The sequence below is a fragment of the Ambystoma mexicanum genome, chromosome 7q, assembly GCF_040938575.1.
Source record: "Ambystoma mexicanum isolate Mex_15411 chromosome 7q, UKY_AmexF1_1, whole genome shotgun sequence".
Taxonomy (NCBI): Eukaryota; Metazoa; Chordata; class Amphibia; order Caudata; family Ambystomatidae; genus Ambystoma; species Ambystoma mexicanum.
Genome location: NC_090941.1, coordinates 902,070,136 through 902,090,389, shown reverse-complemented (window position 1 = coordinate 902,090,389; position 20,254 = coordinate 902,070,136). Strand labels below are relative to the sequence as shown.

Here is a 20,254-nt window from a genome sequence, read left to right as displayed (position 1 = left end):
AATGTGAGCAGGATCCTGTGAGCATCGAATCAGAGGATCCTCAGGAGGAGCAGGGACAACAGGTGTGCTGCTGGAGCAGCCATACCAATGTCTGAAGATGCATTGGACCACCCATACAGATGGCGAGCAGCCACTGCTAACATCAGAAAGAGCGCTATTCGCCACGCGCACGATCCTCCAATTTCAGCATTTCCCTCATCCATATTTCAAGGGAAATTCATCTGCAACACTTTAGTTGCATTCTGTAGCTCACGCAAGCGTCGAGACCTGCTTCGTACAGAAATCGCCATTGCCACCCACAAGGAAGCAGACACGGCCAAGATGGCCGCTCTGTTCTCTGCATCCCTCTCCTTTGCCTAATCGTGCCTCAGCCTGCCCGGATTGGCTTCTAGGTGCATTTGAAGCACCAATCACATCCGGTAGGCAGGAGCCGGCCCACCTGAACCGAAGGCCCGCAAACAAAAGGCCATCTCCTGTCCTTGCCTGTCCTGAGCCGTCCGGACCATCGGCCAGGCATGCTGCTCAATCCACCTTCTGCCCATGTAAGTACACGATCGCCTACCAAACTGCCTGTTATACCATATAGCATGTTACGGCGCTCGCTATCCTACATCATGTGGCCGTGAAGTCCTGCGATTGCAAGCCATCCCTATTCACAAGTCTCTCGCACAATATTCTAAGTCCGAGCAACCGCGCCCTACTATCACCGCCACAAACTGACACCATGCCCCACCCTACGGAATCGTCTGTGCCCTGCACACCACCTTCGAATTTACCATCGCTGATGGCAACACCCCCGCTCTGTATGTTTTCGCCCGAGCATGTCGCCAAGCATCACAGATTCCATTGATTTACTCTAGCCTCTTACCGGTGGTAATACACCATTGCTAAAGCCTTGCCAACACCTCTACTTGCCATGAAAACGTATGCTTACACTTATTCATTACATACCAGCTTACATGGTGAGCAAATCGTACCTAGGCGAGTCGCCTTGACACTGCCTGAAGCCTCTGCATCCCAGCTCATTACTTTGCACCTTGCCTTTGCCTGTATTTAGCGCATATTCTGCAAATCGAATCTAGGCGACCCTCACTGTTGTTAATTGCCTATGTGGACATTACTCCTGCACTTCAACCTATGGATTGTAAATTGTCAGTCTGCATTTCAGCCCATATTCTGCAAATCGAATCTAGGCGACCTCCTTTCCTGTTAACCACCTCTGTTGACATTACTCTTGCATTTCAGCCCATGTATTGTAAATTGTCATAGCCTGCATTCTTAGCCCATATTTTGCAAATTGAACCTAGACCTAACCTAACCTAACTGCCCTGCCTACCTTACTGCAATAACTATGCCAGGCTGGATCATATTCATCATGTTTCCCTTTTGCCTGGTACCGCTCGACCTGCCATGCACAGGAGCCCATTTCCTATCCCACCCCAACAGTCTCAGCAGACCAGCCTGTCCTAGACACCATCCTATCCCTTGTCCTACACCCTTCCTACCTAACCTCAATCCATTTCACCCCAGCCACAGTCAAACCCTCCCCATTGCAGATACATGTACCATACAAGAAGTAACTCGTGACTCTACTCCCTGCACTCCTATCCTGAATAACAGCCTCATCTGGAAATCGTATCCATGTTTAGGCATATTGAGACGCAACCGCCTCAGAACCAGGATACACACCACTTTGCCGTCTCCCAACTGAAGTCTGAACAAAGGAAAACCCAAACTCACCACTCAAATTTCATATGTAAAAGCATTTCCCAATCAGATTACTCCCTATCCCAATGCCACATCCCTTCGCACTTCCAACAGAAAACCATGCCAACCCACCACTGAAACAATCAAAGGCGCACTAATTAACGCAAGATCATTAGTCGCCCATGCCCTAGACATAGCAGACATCATCTCGCTAAACGATCTAGTCTTCTTAGCTATCACCGAGATCTGGTTCCATGCAGCTTCAGGTCCCACACTGGCACTAGCCATCCCTAATGACTACACCAGCTACCGCATGGATAGACAATCAGCCAAAGGCAGAGGAGTAGCCTTTATAGCAAGAAGTTCCATTAACATAAGACACATTTTAAACCAAATTCTCCCATCTGCAGAATTACTCACCATCAAACTATCTGCCACTCATTCAAGTACTATCACCATCCATCTTATTTACAGGTCGCCAGGCCCCATCTCTTCTTTTAACGAAGATATAGCGCTCCTACTCTCCAGTAACGTCAAACCCAACTCACAGATACTTATTCTAGGTGATTTCAATCTGGGCTATAATGATGAGAAAGACGATAAAGCAAGCGCTGTAGCAAATACTATCTCTGAATTAGGACTCACCCATCATGTCACTCAACCTACACACAACAAAGGCCGCACATTAGACTGGATCGCAGACCTCAACTGCAACACCTCCATCCTCTCCAATACACCATGCGCCTGGACTGACCACCATCTCATCACCTTCACCATCAACAAAGATAAACAAACACTGACACCTCTGCCCAATGCTCCACCCACATTCACAAGAAACAGCAAAAACATCACAGCTGAGAAACTCATCCCTTTACTCCAACCTATCATCGACTTCACACCCACCATCACTAACCCCACAGACTTAGTAGACCTCCACAACTCAACCATTATTAAGGCCATCAACACAATAGCACCACTCAAACTACGAAAAGTCAAACCACGCGCACACCTCAATTCCTGGTTCACACCCGAATTAAAAACTCTCAGCAAAAACAAAAGACAAGCTGAATTAGCCTAGAAACAGTCTCCCTCCACTAATAACAAAACATCCTATTCCTTAGCCTCCAACACCTACAAGACAGCAATCATACAAACAAAAAAACCATGTACAACGAGAGAATTAGCTAAGTCAAATCCAACACTAAAGAGCTCTTCAATATCCTCGAGACCTCAAGTCCCCATCTCCCATACCCGACACATGCACCAAAGATATCGCTTGGTGTACCAACATACAAGAAGCACTCCTTGGTAAAATTGCTATGCTACAATCCAAAATTGAGTCAAAGAAAGAAAGCCTCACCTTTGCAAACAATCCAACCTCACCCACCCACACCACACGCTCGGTCAACAACCACCTATTTGAATTCTCCACCATCTCTATCAAGGAGGTTGAAGATTTAATAAACTCAAACCCTCCAAATGTCAAGGAGACATCTGCCCAGCCCCAGTTATCAAAGATGCGGCCAAACATCTTGCCCCGTTCATCACCTCTCTTATCAACTCTTCCTTCACATCCAGTATAGTACCCAACAAAGGACTCCTGGGTTTTACCTCTACTCAAGAAACCCACTCTAGACCCTAACGTACCTACCAACTACAGACCTATTACTACCGTTCGCTTCTTGCTAAAAATCCTTGATAGAGCTGCCTACCTGCAGACCAGGATCACCTTGAGAAAAACAATTTACTAGGACTAAGACCATCAGACTTCCGACCCAAAAACGGCACAGAGACAGCCCTCATCGACTTCAAGACACAAATGGACAACCTCAAAGACAAAGGCAAACTAGCTCTTCTCCTCCTCCTCCTCCTCCTCAACCTCTCTGCCGCTTTCGATTTGGTAAATCACGATATTCTCTGCCAACACCTAACCTAAGCAGCCAAATTCTCCGACAAGGCAAACGCATGGATCCAGTCCTTCCTGAACAACCGATCCATGAGGGTCTTTGCTCCCAAGGCAGCCGCTGATCCGGCCCCTGTCACCTGTGGCCTCCCCCAGGGCTCCTGTGTTTCCCCCACACTATACAATGTGTTTACGAAACCTCTATTCGACATACTGGACCATTTGGGTGTCATCTACATGAATTACGCAGATGACACCCAAATACTCATCCCACTAACTGGTGATTATGCCGCTGACAATTCTGTACTTAACAACATTTACTCCATTATACAAGAATGGATGGCCAAACACGGACTCTGCCTCAACGACGACAAGACCAAACTTCTTCTTCTAGGCTCCCAATCCAGACAACAACCTCGACAAACTATACCAGACATTCACAATTGACGGTAACAACATCCTGGTCTCCAACAGTGTCAAAACTCTGGGGATTTATCTTGATTCCTCCCTCACTCTGACTAGACAAATCAATGCCATCTCCTCCGCCACTGCTTACACATGTAAGCTCATCAATGCAGTAGACCTTACCTCTCGACCCCTAATTGTACTATGCTAGCTAGAGCACTAGTACTCTCAAAAGTCGACTACTGCAATGCGCTATACCTGGGCACTAGCCAAAAGAACATCAACAAGCTCCAAGTTATCCAAAACAATGCACTTAGATCAGCACTGAACATACCCAAACACGAGCACATCTCTAACGCTAGACGCTCCGCCCAATGGCTATCCATACCTCAAAGAATCAAATACAAAACACTCTCTCTCACACACGTGTCAATTCAACCAAGAACCCAGATATCTTTCAGACAACTTCGCACTCCACACCTCATCTCGCCTAACCAGATCAGCCCAAACAGACCCTAAACATCCCCAGATTTAAGCTCCAAAAAGCAGGTGGTACAAGTTTCACTGTGCTTGCATCTAAACTCTGGAACTCCCTCCCCACCAATCTCAGAGCTGAACCCTCCTTTCACTGCTTCAGACACAGAGCCAAAGCATGGCTTCTTGCCAAAGAAGTCTAAAATGCATACAAACACGTATCCGTGTTCTACTGTCTGTATATATATATCTTTGATGTCTGTTCGAATATGCCTATCTGAGAAATAGACTGTACTTGTATCGCCTTGACTACTATATTGACTAGTTTGTACCATATTGTTTAACTATGTAACCTTTGCCAAGCACCTAAATGCCCCAGAGCCAGGCGGCGCTATACAAATAATAAACTAAACTTAAGTAATTGTCTTTCACTGCTCTGTGCTGGAGTCTGCTCTTTTTCTCCATCTGAGTTCAACTACTCCCCACCACTGGATTTGCCACCAAGCCATGGCACACCAATAACAGGCATTTTTACAGCTCGGTAGGGGAGTCGAAGAAAGATAATGAGAAGGTAATACGCGGGGTTAATGGAGGAAAGGCCAGGATACAACTAAGCCCTATTTGCTCCATCAAGCAGCAACCTTGAACCTTGGGCTGTCCGCCATAGTCAGGAAAAGATGGCACATGTATGCTGACGGCAGATTGACAGTGTTTACCTTGTGTCACTGACTTTACGAACAAAGCCCTTTAATGTTGCACTATTGAGCACCTATTCACTTGGGCCAACCTCGCCTGTCTCATCGCACATCCAACACCCCCATCAATCAGGAGAATCAACTGTGTCAGCTGCACTGACAAAGGCTTGCTGTTCCATGCATGTTATGGATAAGGGATAAACAGCTCTTCCTATGTTACTGGACCTATCCGCGGCTTTCGACCTGGTGGATCACCTTTTGTTAATCACCAGGTTGAAATGAGTTGCTGCATTCTTGGATAAAGCTGCAGCAAGGATATGATCCTTTCTTAGAAACATACTTTGTAAGGTTTGTAGTGAGGTAGCACCAACACTGTTGCAGTTTGGAGTTCCTCAAGGAGCATGCCTTTCAACCTCCCTTTAAAATATTTTCACTGCCCGACTTTTTTAACTTGTTGGAAGAGAATGGCTCTGTGTTTACAAACGATGCTGATGACACAATGTGTCATCCCTTTATCTGGCAATTATGAGGACACTTAAAAGGTGAATGAAGTTTATGATATAATCCATGTCTGGATGGTTGAGAATTGTCTTGATTTGAACAAAGAAAAAACGGAATTGATGGTCGTAGGAACTGCATATAAAACATTAAAGTTTGGAGAAGATTATAGGAATTTTCAGGTGGCCGGATGTGACATAGTAAAAACCATGGGGGTCATTTAGATCAGAATTTAAATAAAAACGCACACGTGAACAGTTTGGCTTCCACATCTGCATACTATATTAAGCGGTTTGGACAAATTCATCCTTATATCTCCAAGGATAATACTGAGACATTAGTGAGAGCTATTATTGGGTCTAAAATGTACTATTGCAGTAGCCTATTAGTAGGTATCAATAAGTGTGAGGGAGGCATGGTATCACAAGTAGACACTGACACAAGAGCTGCAAGTTTCAAAACCTTTATTGATGGTTTAAAAGGGGTTGGAAAACTCCTATCTTGCCCTATAACTAAGTTGGGAGCATTCTCAAACATCAAACAAAAAGAAAATACAGTCCTAGTCAGCCCTTAGGGTATCAGGTAATATCCCCATAAATAATGTCGCCATACATATAGTCACCTAGGGGGATAACATAGGGGGAAATGGGAGCTTTTTTTGGGGTGTGTCCCCGGCTCCACATAGGGGGAAATGTGAGTTTATTTGTGGGGTGGTGTCCCCGGCTCCAATAAAAAAAATGTGGGTGTTGTGGGGGTGTCCCTCGCAGGTTCAATGTGGTAATATCGCCGCAAAAAAACTGCGCATTTCTTGTATGGCGACATTTTTGGGAGGATATTATGACATGGAAGCGTCCTTAGTTAAAATAAAATGGCCAATACTAATAAACCTATTGCCTGCCCTCTTTCTAATACAATAAATGTGTAAAGGGAATGTGTAATGCAAAAATGAAAATCAGCGTTCAAAAAAATGGCAGTATGGCTAAGTAAACTCCCTTCCCCACGTTTTGTAGCACGGGGTAAGGTGACACACTTGAAACTTGCGACACACACTGGCTTCGAACACAAGGATGCATTTTGTTTCGTGGACCAGGGCCCACTTGGTTTATCTGCTGGACCTCTCAGCATTCTCTCACTCCAGCCCATGTCACATTTTAGCTTGTATTACAGTTCAACAAAGGATTGTTTCCTTCTGGTTAGCACAATTAAGTACAGGTTCCCTCCGCCGGGCTGAAACCTTTCTATCACAATTTGTGGTGTTTCCCTTCCCCAAGCTTCAATCACACCTTCATAGGCCTCCCTCCATCGGGCTCAAGCCTCCTTTCACTTTCCGTACTTCGAGCACAGTACTTATTTCAAAGTACAAAAGGTATCTCTCACATCCAGGTTTCCCTCTGCCGGGATCAAACCTAACTGTTCAAAACTTGCATCGCAGTTTCTTTCTCTTCCTGTCGCTTCAACGGCATCAGACATTTCACAGACTTTCGATTGGGCAGTCTTCTTTCAATGGACCACTCTGTTACTTTGTATCTTTAATGTACAGTTCTTTACAATGCTTTGCTTTCTCTCACGTCTTATCGGCATACGTGCAACCTTCATTCGTCATATACTGTTGCCGTCAAGTTTCATTTAACACAGACCAGACTTTCATTGCTTTCATCATTTCACCGGCTGTGTTCATTTATTATCGTCTTTCACAGTTTTGATCCTGATGTCAAGGCTGAAACCACAAATGCTGCTGCACCTCCCCAACTCTGCCGTTCACCCAGGAAGGTGGCTGGTACCATTGAAACACAAAAGAGGCGTCTCTCTTCTCTCTGGCTGGGCTTCCTTTCGCAACCTTCAAGGCCCTTCGGAGGTAACAGTCTCTTGCTGGGGTGCCCAAGGATTCTCCGTACCTCCGAGAAAAGAGAAGTCACTGGGCCAGCAAGTTACAGAGGCACAATACAAGTGAAGTGCAGAGCAAGTTAGCAAAACCACAGCAGGATTTGACTCCTAACCCAACAGCAAAATACAGCAGGAGTTGAAATGTACAATTTGGGATGCTAGCAAAGGGTGTAAAAACAAAAGGATTGCATGCTATTCTGAATGTAAAAATGGGAGATACAAGCAGCGAAGGACAGTTAGATGTCAAAAGGAGGGTTGGAGTGAGTCCAGAAACGTGGGGACTGACCCATAGTTACAGACAGTAAATGTCCTGGTAGTCTGTATTTCTTTGAAAAGTGGAGTAGGAGCAACATGAAGGTTTGAGTGCTGGAGTGCAGTAAAAGGTCCATAGTAGCATTCTGGTAGCAGACAGGGAGCAAACAGGGGCCTTTGTTGTGGGCCTTAATATGTCTGGCCGGCTCCCGCCTCCCGGTTGCTCTGATTGGCCTATCTAGGCCAGGACAACCAATGGCAAGGGGAAGTTAGGCCAGGCAGAAGGAAAACCCTCTAGAAACAAAGCAGGGTGCCAATTTTTGAATATCCAGTAACAATGAAGCCCAAGGGAGTAAAGTTGAGAACCAGAGAAATACCCCAAGTAAAGGGATAAGCAATTAATTCAGACCCACAGCTTCCTGTGTGATTTTCAGATTTTTCGTTGTAGAAATGGTGGAATCCACGCTGCGGGCGCACTGCGCATTACAAATTGAAAGGGCTTACCCTAAGAATGTGCGTGCTCCGGCAGGTGGAATGGTGGTAAGGAGAGTGCTCCTGCAACTCTCGTGGCATGGCTCCTTCCCAGGAGTTGAAGAAAATGCAATAAATGAAAGCGAATATCATACAAGTCATATACCTTATCGAAACACTCACCCCCTTAAATCCAGATGATCCAATCCCAAGCCATTGAGTTGTATCTCCACTACTTCTGAAACTCCCCCAATATCATACGAACCTGGGAACACAGACGTTGCCACCTTAAAAACAGGCAATGCTAACAGCATACCAGCAATAAAAAAAAAAGCTAACAGCATCTATCAATGTACTGAAGATTTCAAACCACACCTCTTGGGAATCAACCAAAAGTGGTCCACTGATAGCTACACTACCTCTACAAACTTCATCTTACAAATTGGCTGGCTATATATTAGTCGTCGTCGAAAGCGCTTATTATAAAAGAGGACAAATAGTTAACAAAAGAGGAAGCAAGATTCCGAACATCTACCAGAAAGGCAAGTCGCCCTGATGAATACCCCCACCACAAAAATGTTTGAGAAAATAATATGCAAGTGTTCTTTACCAATATACAGGCTACTGCTAGTACAATCTTGATCCTACATGATATCAATCCATGGTTTCATCAACCAGACAACCCCAACACCGGCCTATTCACTAAGACCATGGACAAGCTGGGGTTCAAATCTTGGAGGACATGCCTTGGACATTATCTGGTCCTTTAAAGTTGCGTTAAGAAACACTGCACAAATTGAGCTCTTAGTCTGATCCCCAACTCCTGCTCAACCAATGGGAAACGCCCATAAACAGAGCCATCAGACAAACCAATAATTGCAAAAATAAACACATTCTGATAAGAATATTAAATAAACTGAAATGTTACGAGAACTTCGCCCTTCATAGAAATGACGCCGTCTCATCGACTAAACTCCCTACATCCTCTTAGTTAAAGAAAAAACAGAAAATAAAATCTGTACTCCAAGAAATAATTATTTGATCATGAACTAGCGATATTGAAAAGAGCGGTGCACACCCTTTAACACAAATCCAAATCACCCACTGACAATCTGGCATGCAAAATGCATAACAGACTACCACAAGAGCAATGAATTCTACCAAAACCCCATTGCTTAGCTTTTTATAGATCTTGAGTATCTCTTTGGTTTGCAGCGTCCTAACAGGTCCCCACCAACTAAAAACTGCCTTGAACACTTAGGGAATTAGCTAACACGTTACCAACGGCCTTTCACGACAAAGTGATAAAAATTCAAAATAACATTACATTGCAGAAAAGATCCAACAATTTCTCATCTGACAGTACAGATTCACCCTCAACCTCCTGGAAATGAACAAAGACTCACCTCAGAACTTAAGAACATTACACACATAAAAAACGTCAATGGTAATCCTGATCTCCCGGAAAACTACTGCCCAATATATAATATCCTTTTCATAGCCAAACTATAGAAGAAAATAACCACTGTCCAAATCCCCACATACAGCAAAAAGTGTCAACTACGCCATGAAAATCAGTCGGGGTGCTGCCCTAATAGGAGTAAAGAAATAAACCTTTTCATGAAAGGGGCAATATTGAAATCACTAGACAAAAACATACCCACAGCTCTCCTACTCTATATCCGCATCTTACGATACGGTCAAAAATCAAAACCCAAATACAAAGACTTAAACCTAAGACCAAACCTAAACACCTAAAGAGATGCACCTTAGTGGTAAAGATAGTCATTTCACAACTCTAAAACGACTTAAGCGATTATCCCAAGATTGCATTATGTTGCCACCGCTCTTTAAAGTGAACTTCGGGCCCTTTGCACTGAATCTGGAACCACACAATTACAATCCACATATTAGTGACCTCCTAATTTAAGACATTATTTTTGATCTCCCTACCTATAACATTCTGCCTTTCAGATAATTTGTTATAATAAATATAATAAACTCGCCTTCTAACTCCAAATTAATTTCATGTTCAACTCCACATCTTAAGGAAAATCATCCCATACCTGAACATGATTAATAAAATGGACATGAACAGAACCCTCATGCACGTAAATCATGATTACTCAATGGCCTTTATGTAGTATCAAATACCAATTACAACTCTAACTTAACCAAAATAAGGCGTTCAGGCTCATTCTTGTTCACCAACCATGAAACCACATTACACATGATTTAGATTCCACCAATGTCTCTGATATGCAACAACTAAGCATACACAAGGCACTTTCCCTTCCCTTTTTTAATCCAAGAAAGTAGCAGCCCTTACTATGAACTCTAAACAACAACATAACATCACGATTTTAAAGATTGAGACATGGAGGAAGCCAAACACTGGAACAACCTCACTTCCATTCTGAAAACTGAACCAAACTACAGGATGCCCAAAATACCTGAAACCATGGCTCCTCGACCAACAATTTATGTAGAAAACTGGGAAATCCCTTTCTTAAACTGCAATGTGCTGGCCTACCTACTCCTCCTACAGGTTTAGCTATCCTACATCTCATTTCCTCATCAACATTAGAACTTCACCCACATTTAGCCTTTCCTTTAATAATCTGTTAATTTCAAATCTGCTTCCAGTGGCCCTGCGAAGGTCATCTGATGTGTTCCTCCTCATCTACTGTATTGACAATGTATGACACTGGCTGGATCTGTAATTGTGCCAACACAATGTGCCCATTACCCAACCTGTAATGCCATTTTCCTTTTCCCTGTACTTGCTTTGCCCATTTGCTTTGCTGCAAGCAATTTTAACCACATTACATGCAAGGACATCTCAACCCATGCATAATCATTCCTTTGTGCTCTCACCAGATTTAATGCCGTCTTGAAGTGGCGTTCTAATAAGCTGTTGCTCTACAAAAATACCAATTAAATTAAAACTGTTGCTCCACTCCATTATCTGTGATCTCGTCATATACAGCTGAAAAAGATATCCAATATTCTGTACACAGAACAAGTCTATACTAGTGTCAGATGTTCCATATACAAACATCTATTAGCTTTGACATGTATAAAAATGTGTTCAATCTGTTTTGAATGCAGAGACACATAATTTGCAAAAATACCAAATAAAATAAAAATAAGAAAGTTGCTCCACTCTTGTATCTCTGATGAGCTGAAAACTAAAGCTAATTAGTGTTACATATGCGCTATACAAATGTCTAATAACAGACATGCATAAAAAGGCGTTACATCTGCTCTGAATGCAGAAAAGCATATACTTTGTTACACAGCTGACAAAAATCCTATGATGAAGAATAATAGTTTTCTGTATTTCAGTGGTCAAAACCTATATCTGTGTTTAAAGCTATCCGATTCAGGTCTTGATGGACGCTGGGTGCACATGATGGGCAAAGGCATAATTCTGTCAAAGTGCCAGCAGGGAAGGGCAGGCGATGCAGCTCATTGTGGGCACCTCCTCCGGATCTATGTGATTACCGGCAAACAAAAATGACTTACTTCCCCCCCATATGTATGCGGGGGAAGACCCGCACATCCCCCTAAAACACCCTACATTTTTTATTTACTTTGCCCATCCCCCCACATATAAGGGGTGAAATGGGCATGTCGAAATTCAACATTTTGGTTTGCGCGGTAACAGTACGCACAGTGATGGGTTGATACTCCCTCTTCCTACTGCGTATTCATTTGCTTGGCAGCACCAAAGTATGTGAGCAATGCCCATTGCTCTTGATCACTTAAAAAACACCCTCCAGTTTCATTTAAAGACATGTTCAGAATGTTTTTTTGGAATCAGATCCACCTTTGCCGGTACACACAGTACCTTTGTCACCCATTAACTCATGTCACCATGTAATATTCAGATAATGGAAAGTATTTGCAAATTTTATTAAATAAATAAAAAATTATCCATGCACAAAAAAGCAGAAAAAGTACCTCAGACCCCATTCCCATAACAAAAGTTCAGTGGAAGTAGCATTTATTTGAAAATCCACCCATTTTTGCTTACAGACTTTTTAAAATATTTTAAACAAAAATAGAATTTGCAGAGACAATGCAGCAAATATGTGGAATTCATGTATAGAAATACTTTCATGCCACTAGCTACCCTTCTTCAGCCTAGCCCCAAATTAAATGTTACACTTTATATATACACAAAGAAGCGCCGATCAACAGCACTGCTTTACTTTCCTGGCCTTCCTCCTGCCAGATGACCCCAGAGAGGTACCTTCACGTGCACGGTGGATGAGAGCAATGGAAGCATGGCAATAGAATTTAATGGAGAAGAAGGAAAGTCTAAAAAATGAAAGCAATTCCCCACATTCATTTTGTAAAGGCCGTTCAATGTCCAATGTAAACTAATGACATGCCAAGTACAAAGCAACAAGTGCTCTTTTCCTAATGCACTAGAACGTTTGGATGAAAAATGTAGTGCATATACTACCCAATTACCTATTCGCTTGCAAAATCCCAGGCACAATATTGGATATAAGGAATAATGCATTCTCTAATTTGCCCCTGCTTCTCATACAGAAAATGATTAGAATCTGGCGTTAAGCCATCTACTGACACACACACGCCATAGGCACTCATCAAAATATTAAGTGCACTCCATTTCAGCTGAAAAGCCTTCCAAATCCGACTCACACTCGTGGATAAAAATCTAAACATTCTGTATACATTCATACTCATTTTCATTAGGTGGTCTTTGATACAATATTAATGTTTTTTCTTAAAATGATAATCATAAATAAATACACATAATAATACAAAAGGAATGTCTACTACAAACTGAATATATATATATTTTGTGTAAAAGGAAAGTGTTAATTTCAGAAACTGATTTAACAATTTATTGGAACCGCTGTGATTTTGATGAACTCTGTCCCCTCAGGAAAAGAAAACCCTACTGTGTCAGTGGAGTTCCGCTCTCCCCTCATTTCAGGCAGCACCACCGAACACACATTTTTGATTTTTCAGAAGTCATATACAAGCTTCAGTTTTGATTGCTACTGATTACAGGTATTGCAACATAAGAGCTGAAAGAAATGGCGGATTAGTCGCTCAATCCGAGATCCTGCACTTCTGGTATTTCTTGGCTATTCAGCAATTTGATGCTTTGTCCGGTGAACTTTTCGTTGGTTCTCCTTCATGGGCCTTCACTGTGAACTTTTCACCATTTCATTGGAAGAGTAGAGTGAAAGACAGCACTTGAGATATTGCTGGAAGGAGGGATTTTCTTGCACGGCATGTCTCCATTTGGGCCTGTCCCAGTCTCTCCCATGATTCTGATTTACATGAACTGCATCTGAGAAGAGACAGCATAGCTACAGATTGGCAAAATGACAATGGATTGACATAATGAAAATGTACTATTATATATAAATGATCATGATTCTGCCTAAAGTGGAAATTTAAGAGACCACTTCTAACAAGTGTCTGCTAAAAGGTAACTTTCTAGAGCTAAATCAAGATTAGCATCATGCAATGTAGCACATAGTTTACTAGGCACAAACCACATTTTTCAAAAACATTGGTCCACTGCAAATCTATGCTATGCAATAATCTTGATTATGTCCTCTGCATTTCAAGCTTCTAAAAGTTACTTTTAAGGCTTGACCGAATTTCATACATCTCTATCGAATAAACACAGTCCTAGCTCGCTTATAGCAGGAGATTTTCATGGATTCCAAGTTGCTGACATTGGTGGCTGAAAATGTGGATGGAGTAAAAGAACCCAAACTCCTTTTACCTCAAACACACATTCCTCCCTTCCACTGGCAGTCAACCATATACCCATTGTAAGGGTGCAGAAATAAGACTCAGACACAATGGACTAGCCGAAACACTTGTCTGGGGTTGCTGATGGTACTCTGTTCAGAGGAGATTTTCCTAGCATTTTGGTGCTCGACTGCCCTTGTGTGTGGGACAAAGACTCATATGCCTCCCTATCCATAAAGCTAAGAGGGGCTTCCCTGCATCAAAGAAAACTTGTGATATTGTCAGGATGTCCAAAACTAAAAAGTCAGTCTCTGTCGTGTCTCAAAAGCCTACCTCTGTCCCAAACACTAAGAACTTAAATTAAGCGTGCAAGGATGATCTCTTCCCAAAGTAAATCGTTCATGTTAGTTCCACCCAACAGAAAAGTTCCCAGTCTCTCGGGTAATCAAAACCTATGTGTTAAACAATGTTAAAAAATATAACACTCCACAGCTAGGGTCGTGCTCTTTTCCTCTAGACAACTTCTTGTTCTACTTTCTTTCCTTTTGGGCTCCTGTACCCAGTATCCTCTTAGGTAAATGTCCCTGGGTAACTCACAAGGATATGCATTTCACATTCACAGTTCTTTATCCCACCAACTTGGCAGACTTCCCTACCAAGCGTAGGATTCCTTCTAATTAGTCCTTTTCAGTTCCACGGTTCTTGACCCACTTATTCTCAGACTCTCATTAATTAGTCTTTAAACTCCTGCGCTGGATTGTTGTATTGCTTTAGGCCAATCACATGCCATGAGAAGCTAAACTGCCCACTCTGGTTCTCTAGAGTGATCCTCGGCCTCCAGGTCATCATCGTCTTCACAGTACTTTTTTTTTAGATCCATACGTAACATACTTTGTATTCTCTGGTATGTTAGTCTTGTCAAGTATATCAGGTTGACTGACTTGACAAGAGAACACATTGGCTCTATCTAGAGGGGTTGGGGAGGAGGATTTGGCATTGGACAAGGGGTTGGGTGTATTGAAGCTGGAGTATACTGCGTTCTCCGAGAAGGATTGTCCTCAATCCCATAAGGGGCTTCCTTCCCAGTGTGATCCTCCCTTGGTGCACCACCGCCAAGGGGATTACTGTACTGTGGACGCACTGCCCTGGTCCCATGGGAAAGGTCTCCCTCTAGGGGAGAAGGGACAACATTCGCAGATTCGTCACACCATTCACAACATACCCTCTAAACACAGCTGACAGATTTACAAATATTGTCCTCAGAAGGTTTTAAGGTTTGCAAACTCATTCTCCCTCTCTCACTCAAGGAAAAATAGATTTGGGGGAAGAATGCTGGACACACTGCCTGCACTTCTCCTTGGAACAAGCACCATCCCATCTCGCTCAGGTCACTGGACAACCAGCTCCCGTTTAGAAAGCAACATAAGAGACTCCTTTTTAAGCTCTCCTCTTGATGTGGTGTAGGCCTAAAACCTGGACACTGAAGCCTAAACTTAACTATGTGTGTTAGTCTTGGTCCTGCGTTCATCTTCTTACTACTAGCACTTACTTAGAATCTGCTAGGTCTGAGAGCATGGTTTCTTTCCTACTTTGCTTTAACTTGCACGTATGACACTTCCCTCGTCTTCCCTCCCTCCCGCACATAACGGTTTCTGAATTTCTCAAGGCTTTGAAGGTCCAAAATCCCACCTTTGAGTCACCTTCCTTTCCCCCTTGTTTACTTGAGGCACTATGAAGCGCCTGCTTTGATGATTGACACCTTACAAAATAACAATGAAATACATAAATTAGTCACTTTCTTAACATGGTGGTGGGGTGGACCACAACCTTCATTTTACAAACCACCCCTTCACACCATACCTTTCTCATCCAAAAACCTACTCTATCCGGGCTTGCTAAAGTTGTGTTCTCTGCTGGATAGAACAGTATCAACGTTTAGAAACCCGCCACCCTGATATGTTCATTAAACAAAGCACCCCCTATCCCACTCATTCCACCACACCATCCCCTGTATCCCCTCACAACTAGCCCAAGAATCCAATAAAGCAGAAGATGCAGCAGACCCATTCTCTGTCTTTTAGAAAAAAACACTATTTTTCCTAGAATATTAAATGCAAAAATAAAATTTACTACACAGGAAGTATAGCTCTGTGGCAACGTGCTCGTCTCGGAAGCAAGACGACGCAGAGCAACACAGTTTTGCATTCCGGGTCCACGCTTAGAAATCTCTTCGATATTAAGCGCGTTATAAAAAATTATAATAATAAATATACAGACTATTACTGGATTAGTAATGGTCAGAGGAAGGGGGCTCAAGTTGAAAGCCAACTTTTGGGAACAAAGTGATCATGCAACTTCCCTTGCATCCTTGATGGCGTTGGGAATAAGGGCACATATGCCTTTAAATTAACAACCAGTGTTTGTACTTGTATAGCACATCACTGTAAAGGGGTAAAGACAGAAACAACACAGAATGTGGCAGAGCTACTGTACAAGTGCCATTAGAAAGGGCATACGATCACGCCACAGTCACATGCATGCCAATAAGCGGCATGCCATTCTTGGAGATGCTTGCACAGATTCCAAATTGCTGGATTATAAATGTATGAAATCAAAAGAAAAGCAGCATTGGTTGTCTAGGCACAAACATTCAAAAGTCCAAATTTGACAGATGGTGAGACTAATGCCTGAAATTGCTAATTCCCATACAAGCATTGGTAGCCTAGGTGAGATCAAATTGGGTACAGGGTAAATGTACAAATTTAGCTTGATTCTACAACCTCAGCCAGTATAGACACCCTAGCCAAATAGGCATGCCAGGTTTTGAATATCTGCTGTCCTGTGCTTAGACTCAAAAATATATAATGACCATGCAAGAACTTCACTCATATTGAGCTCTTATTTTGTATTTGATTAAATGAACTAAATCCATTTTGAATCTTGCAGTTAACCACTGCCATTCTGTCCATGCTGTTACATTAAGATGCTGATGTGCGACATGGTCCTTGCAAAATTGGTGGATTTTTCAGCAGTGGCATTCTATGACTGATTCACCTTGAAGGTGTGAATTAAGACCTTTCAAGGTATCCATTCCTGTCTCTCTGGGATGCAACAGAAGTGCAAAGTACCATACATGGTTTTTGGAGTGCAGGGGCAAAGGAGCAGCATCCAGACATGCGTTGCTGGGGGCAGGGGTGGATACCAGTGGCCAGCATGTGGTGACTGTAAAGACACAAATAAAATCAAGCAATTGGTGGAATTACTCTGCCGGAGCCAGTATGAAGGACATGATCGGTACATGTATGTATGTATGTGAAATATGCATATGTTTACATAATAGGTAGGGTAGACTAACAGAGCTCTTACAGGCAGCATTCTAAAACCCTAGTCTCGCCTTACACAGTAGCCCAGACATTTATATAATGGCTGATCCTATCCAAACAGATGCTGTTTTGCTCTATTTTCACACAGATGCAACTTTCTTGTTTGTATTTCACATACCCCGTTTAAATTGTCTCAGCCGGTTTCGAATGAGACACAGAGAGGACAATGCTCCATTGCCTTTGTGGTCAGAGGGAGCAGACAAAGCAGATGCATAGTTGAGAGGCGATTGTGGGGTAATGCTGCTGCCTTCTCTGACATTTTTCTTCAGTCATCTTACCAATTTATGAAATCCCCCAGAGACACAAACCTAGCAAGGGACCGCAGAAATTGCAACGTCCATACTATCCTCCCCACCCAAACCCCTTTCTATCACTACCAACATATTTCTCTTTACCATCCTGCACCCACCGTTCCCCTGCATCCCCCTTTTTTTTAGGTCATGGTGCTGCACTTTTTGAGGAATTCACTATCAATTTATCATTTCTGCTCCTTGTTTCATCGACAAGAACCCCCTGCATGCTTGTAGCATCACTCTGTTACCGAAGTCCTGATGTGTCGAAAACCGATGAGGGAATGTCATTTTGGACTGAGAGTAGAGTTTCGGGCTTGTGGAGGAGCTCTAGAAGAAACATGCAAAGATACTGGCCCCTGCCCTGATCAATACCTGACCAACGACTGAGAAAATGCGTTGTCCTGCTTAGACAGGCCGGTCTTTGACATGCAAAAATCTCAGCAGGCCAGCCACTAAGCATAGCACCGGAGCATGTTATGAGTGAGGTTTGAGGCATCTCTCAGTCTGCCAACCAACATAATAAGGGAGGTGAAATGATTGACTGCTGTCCTCAAATTTCAAGCAGCGCTTCCTGTGAACTAAACATTCCTGCCTCCCATAATCCTTAGCTGGTAGCTCTTGGTAATGTCTGTAGTTTCCAGACTGCCCCTTCCTTCATATACCATTAGAAAGCACAGATGCTTGTTTTTGTTCCTCACAGTATACAATGTATCTATTTGAGATAAAGACGGAGCAAGAGCGCAAGAGAGATAGTGGGATTTACAGGTGGCATTGTGAGCTAGAGAAATGGGGCTAGTCTCAAATGGACCTGGGTAGGAGTAGAGTTGCAGGTTTTTCTGCCTTTTAAATCCTACTCCCCTCTTCCCTTGAATAACTAACTCTCCATTCTAGGTTCTCCTACCACCTTATACTATGTGCACACATGCACGCATACACATGATAACCCCCCCCATAGACGGTTGACACTGATCTAGCCATTAGCACATCAACACTAACTGACCCATGGTTTAGCTCTCCTGTTTAGCCCCATCACACATTTCCACATCAGCAGCTAGCCAGACCCAAACAGCTGTAGTATATCTGATATTGGTCTCTTCCCTTTTCATACTCCCAAGGTTCTCGGCCTAATCCACAGAAAGCAGAATGGCACACAGGAACCAGGTGCTTCCGACCTGCATCCATGAACACAACAGGTTTCCCCCATCTACCTCTCCCAGTGTCTCACTAATGAAACCCAATACCCTTTTTTTATTGCAGATCCACATGCAGTGAGGCCACCAATCGTGGTTGAAAGGCACTATACAATACCACTTAAATAACATTACACACATAATTATAATTATGAAGAACGGGCAGAGAGGCACAGTTACATGAAATCAAAGGAAAAGGACATTTGTCCTCCGTTGGGGCTGATCATTTACCAATGGTGGGATTATAGTGCCTTAGTTTGCCTGTTCTCTTTCAAGTATTTTTCGCCTAAGTAGTATCAAATTAGGTGGAATTACTCTGCCAGAGCCAGTATGGAGGACATGTTCGGTACATGTATGTATATATGTGTAAATATGTATATTTTTATATACTAGGGAAGGTAGACCAAAGGAGCTCTTACAGGCAGCATTCTAAAACCCTAGTCTCGCCTTACACAGTAGCCCAGAAATTTATAGAATGGCTGATCCTATTCAAACAGATGCTGTTTTGCTCTATTGTCACACAGATGCAACCTTCTTGTTTGTATTTCACATACCCCGTTTAAATGTGTCCGCTGGTTTCGAATGCATACTTTATAGTATTTGTTTATATTAATTTGATATACCAGCGCCACTCAGTTCCCTTTGACGTCCCAGCTATATTACAAATGCCTAATGACACATGTTTATTAAGGGGGAGGATGGTCGGAAGTATGGAGGAAAAGGGGACAATGGACTAGGAGTAAGTTAGTCACTACAGTGAGTAACCTAATTACTCCTACGTCCCATCCCCTTTGCCCCATACTGTATGGGCGATTAGAACCGAACTTAGCCCTGGGCAGGAGAGTTGCCCCTCTAAGAAAACAAGTTTTTCTAAATTGCCTGAATCGGATCTGGCGCAGGCATCCAAGCAGTAGTGTTTGCAAAAGGCTGATGGGGAAGCTCAAGAAGCCGCCTTTCTTATAGTTTGCCATGTAGCGTGCCTCTGGAAGGCCACAGCCGTGGCCCTTGACTCTGATGGCATGCGTGTGCATGTTTGCCGGCAATCATATGTGCTGCCTCTCATACGCTTCCTTGATGGCCATCACCATCCACCTAGCTATTGAAGCCTTGGATGGTTGACATCCCTTCTCTACAAGAACCCTTCAGCGAAAATTATAATTGGGAGAGAGCAGGCAGCCCAATTCGTTATGAAAAGGGAGACCACACAGGGCTGTCCTCTGCCTGCAATACTGTTTGCTCTCCCTAGGGAACTGCTTGCTGCAGGTTTAAGAGCACAACAAATTGGGAGAGAACTTAGCCTGGGACCACACAAACTAATCATATCTTTGTATGCCGATGATGTGGCCCT

General features: G+C 43.1%; 1 protein-coding gene across 6 annotated transcripts in view; it reads right to left on the bottom strand.

Annotated features, from left to right (window-relative positions):
* Nucleotides 1-12,183: 12,183 nt before the first annotated feature.
* Nucleotides 12,184-20,254, bottom strand: part of PICALM (phosphatidylinositol binding clathrin assembly protein) — a 1,182,846-nt gene continuing 1,174,775 nt past the window's right edge. For all 6 annotated transcript variants that reach the window (XM_069639772.1, XM_069639773.1, XM_069639770.1 and 3 more), the window contains one exon: nt 12,184-13,627. In XM_069639772.1, coding sequence (XP_069495873.1) covers nt 13,613-13,627 — 15 coding nt within the window. In that variant the 3' untranslated portion in view covers nt 12,184-13,612. The remainder of the gene's footprint in view (nt 13,628-20,254) is intronic.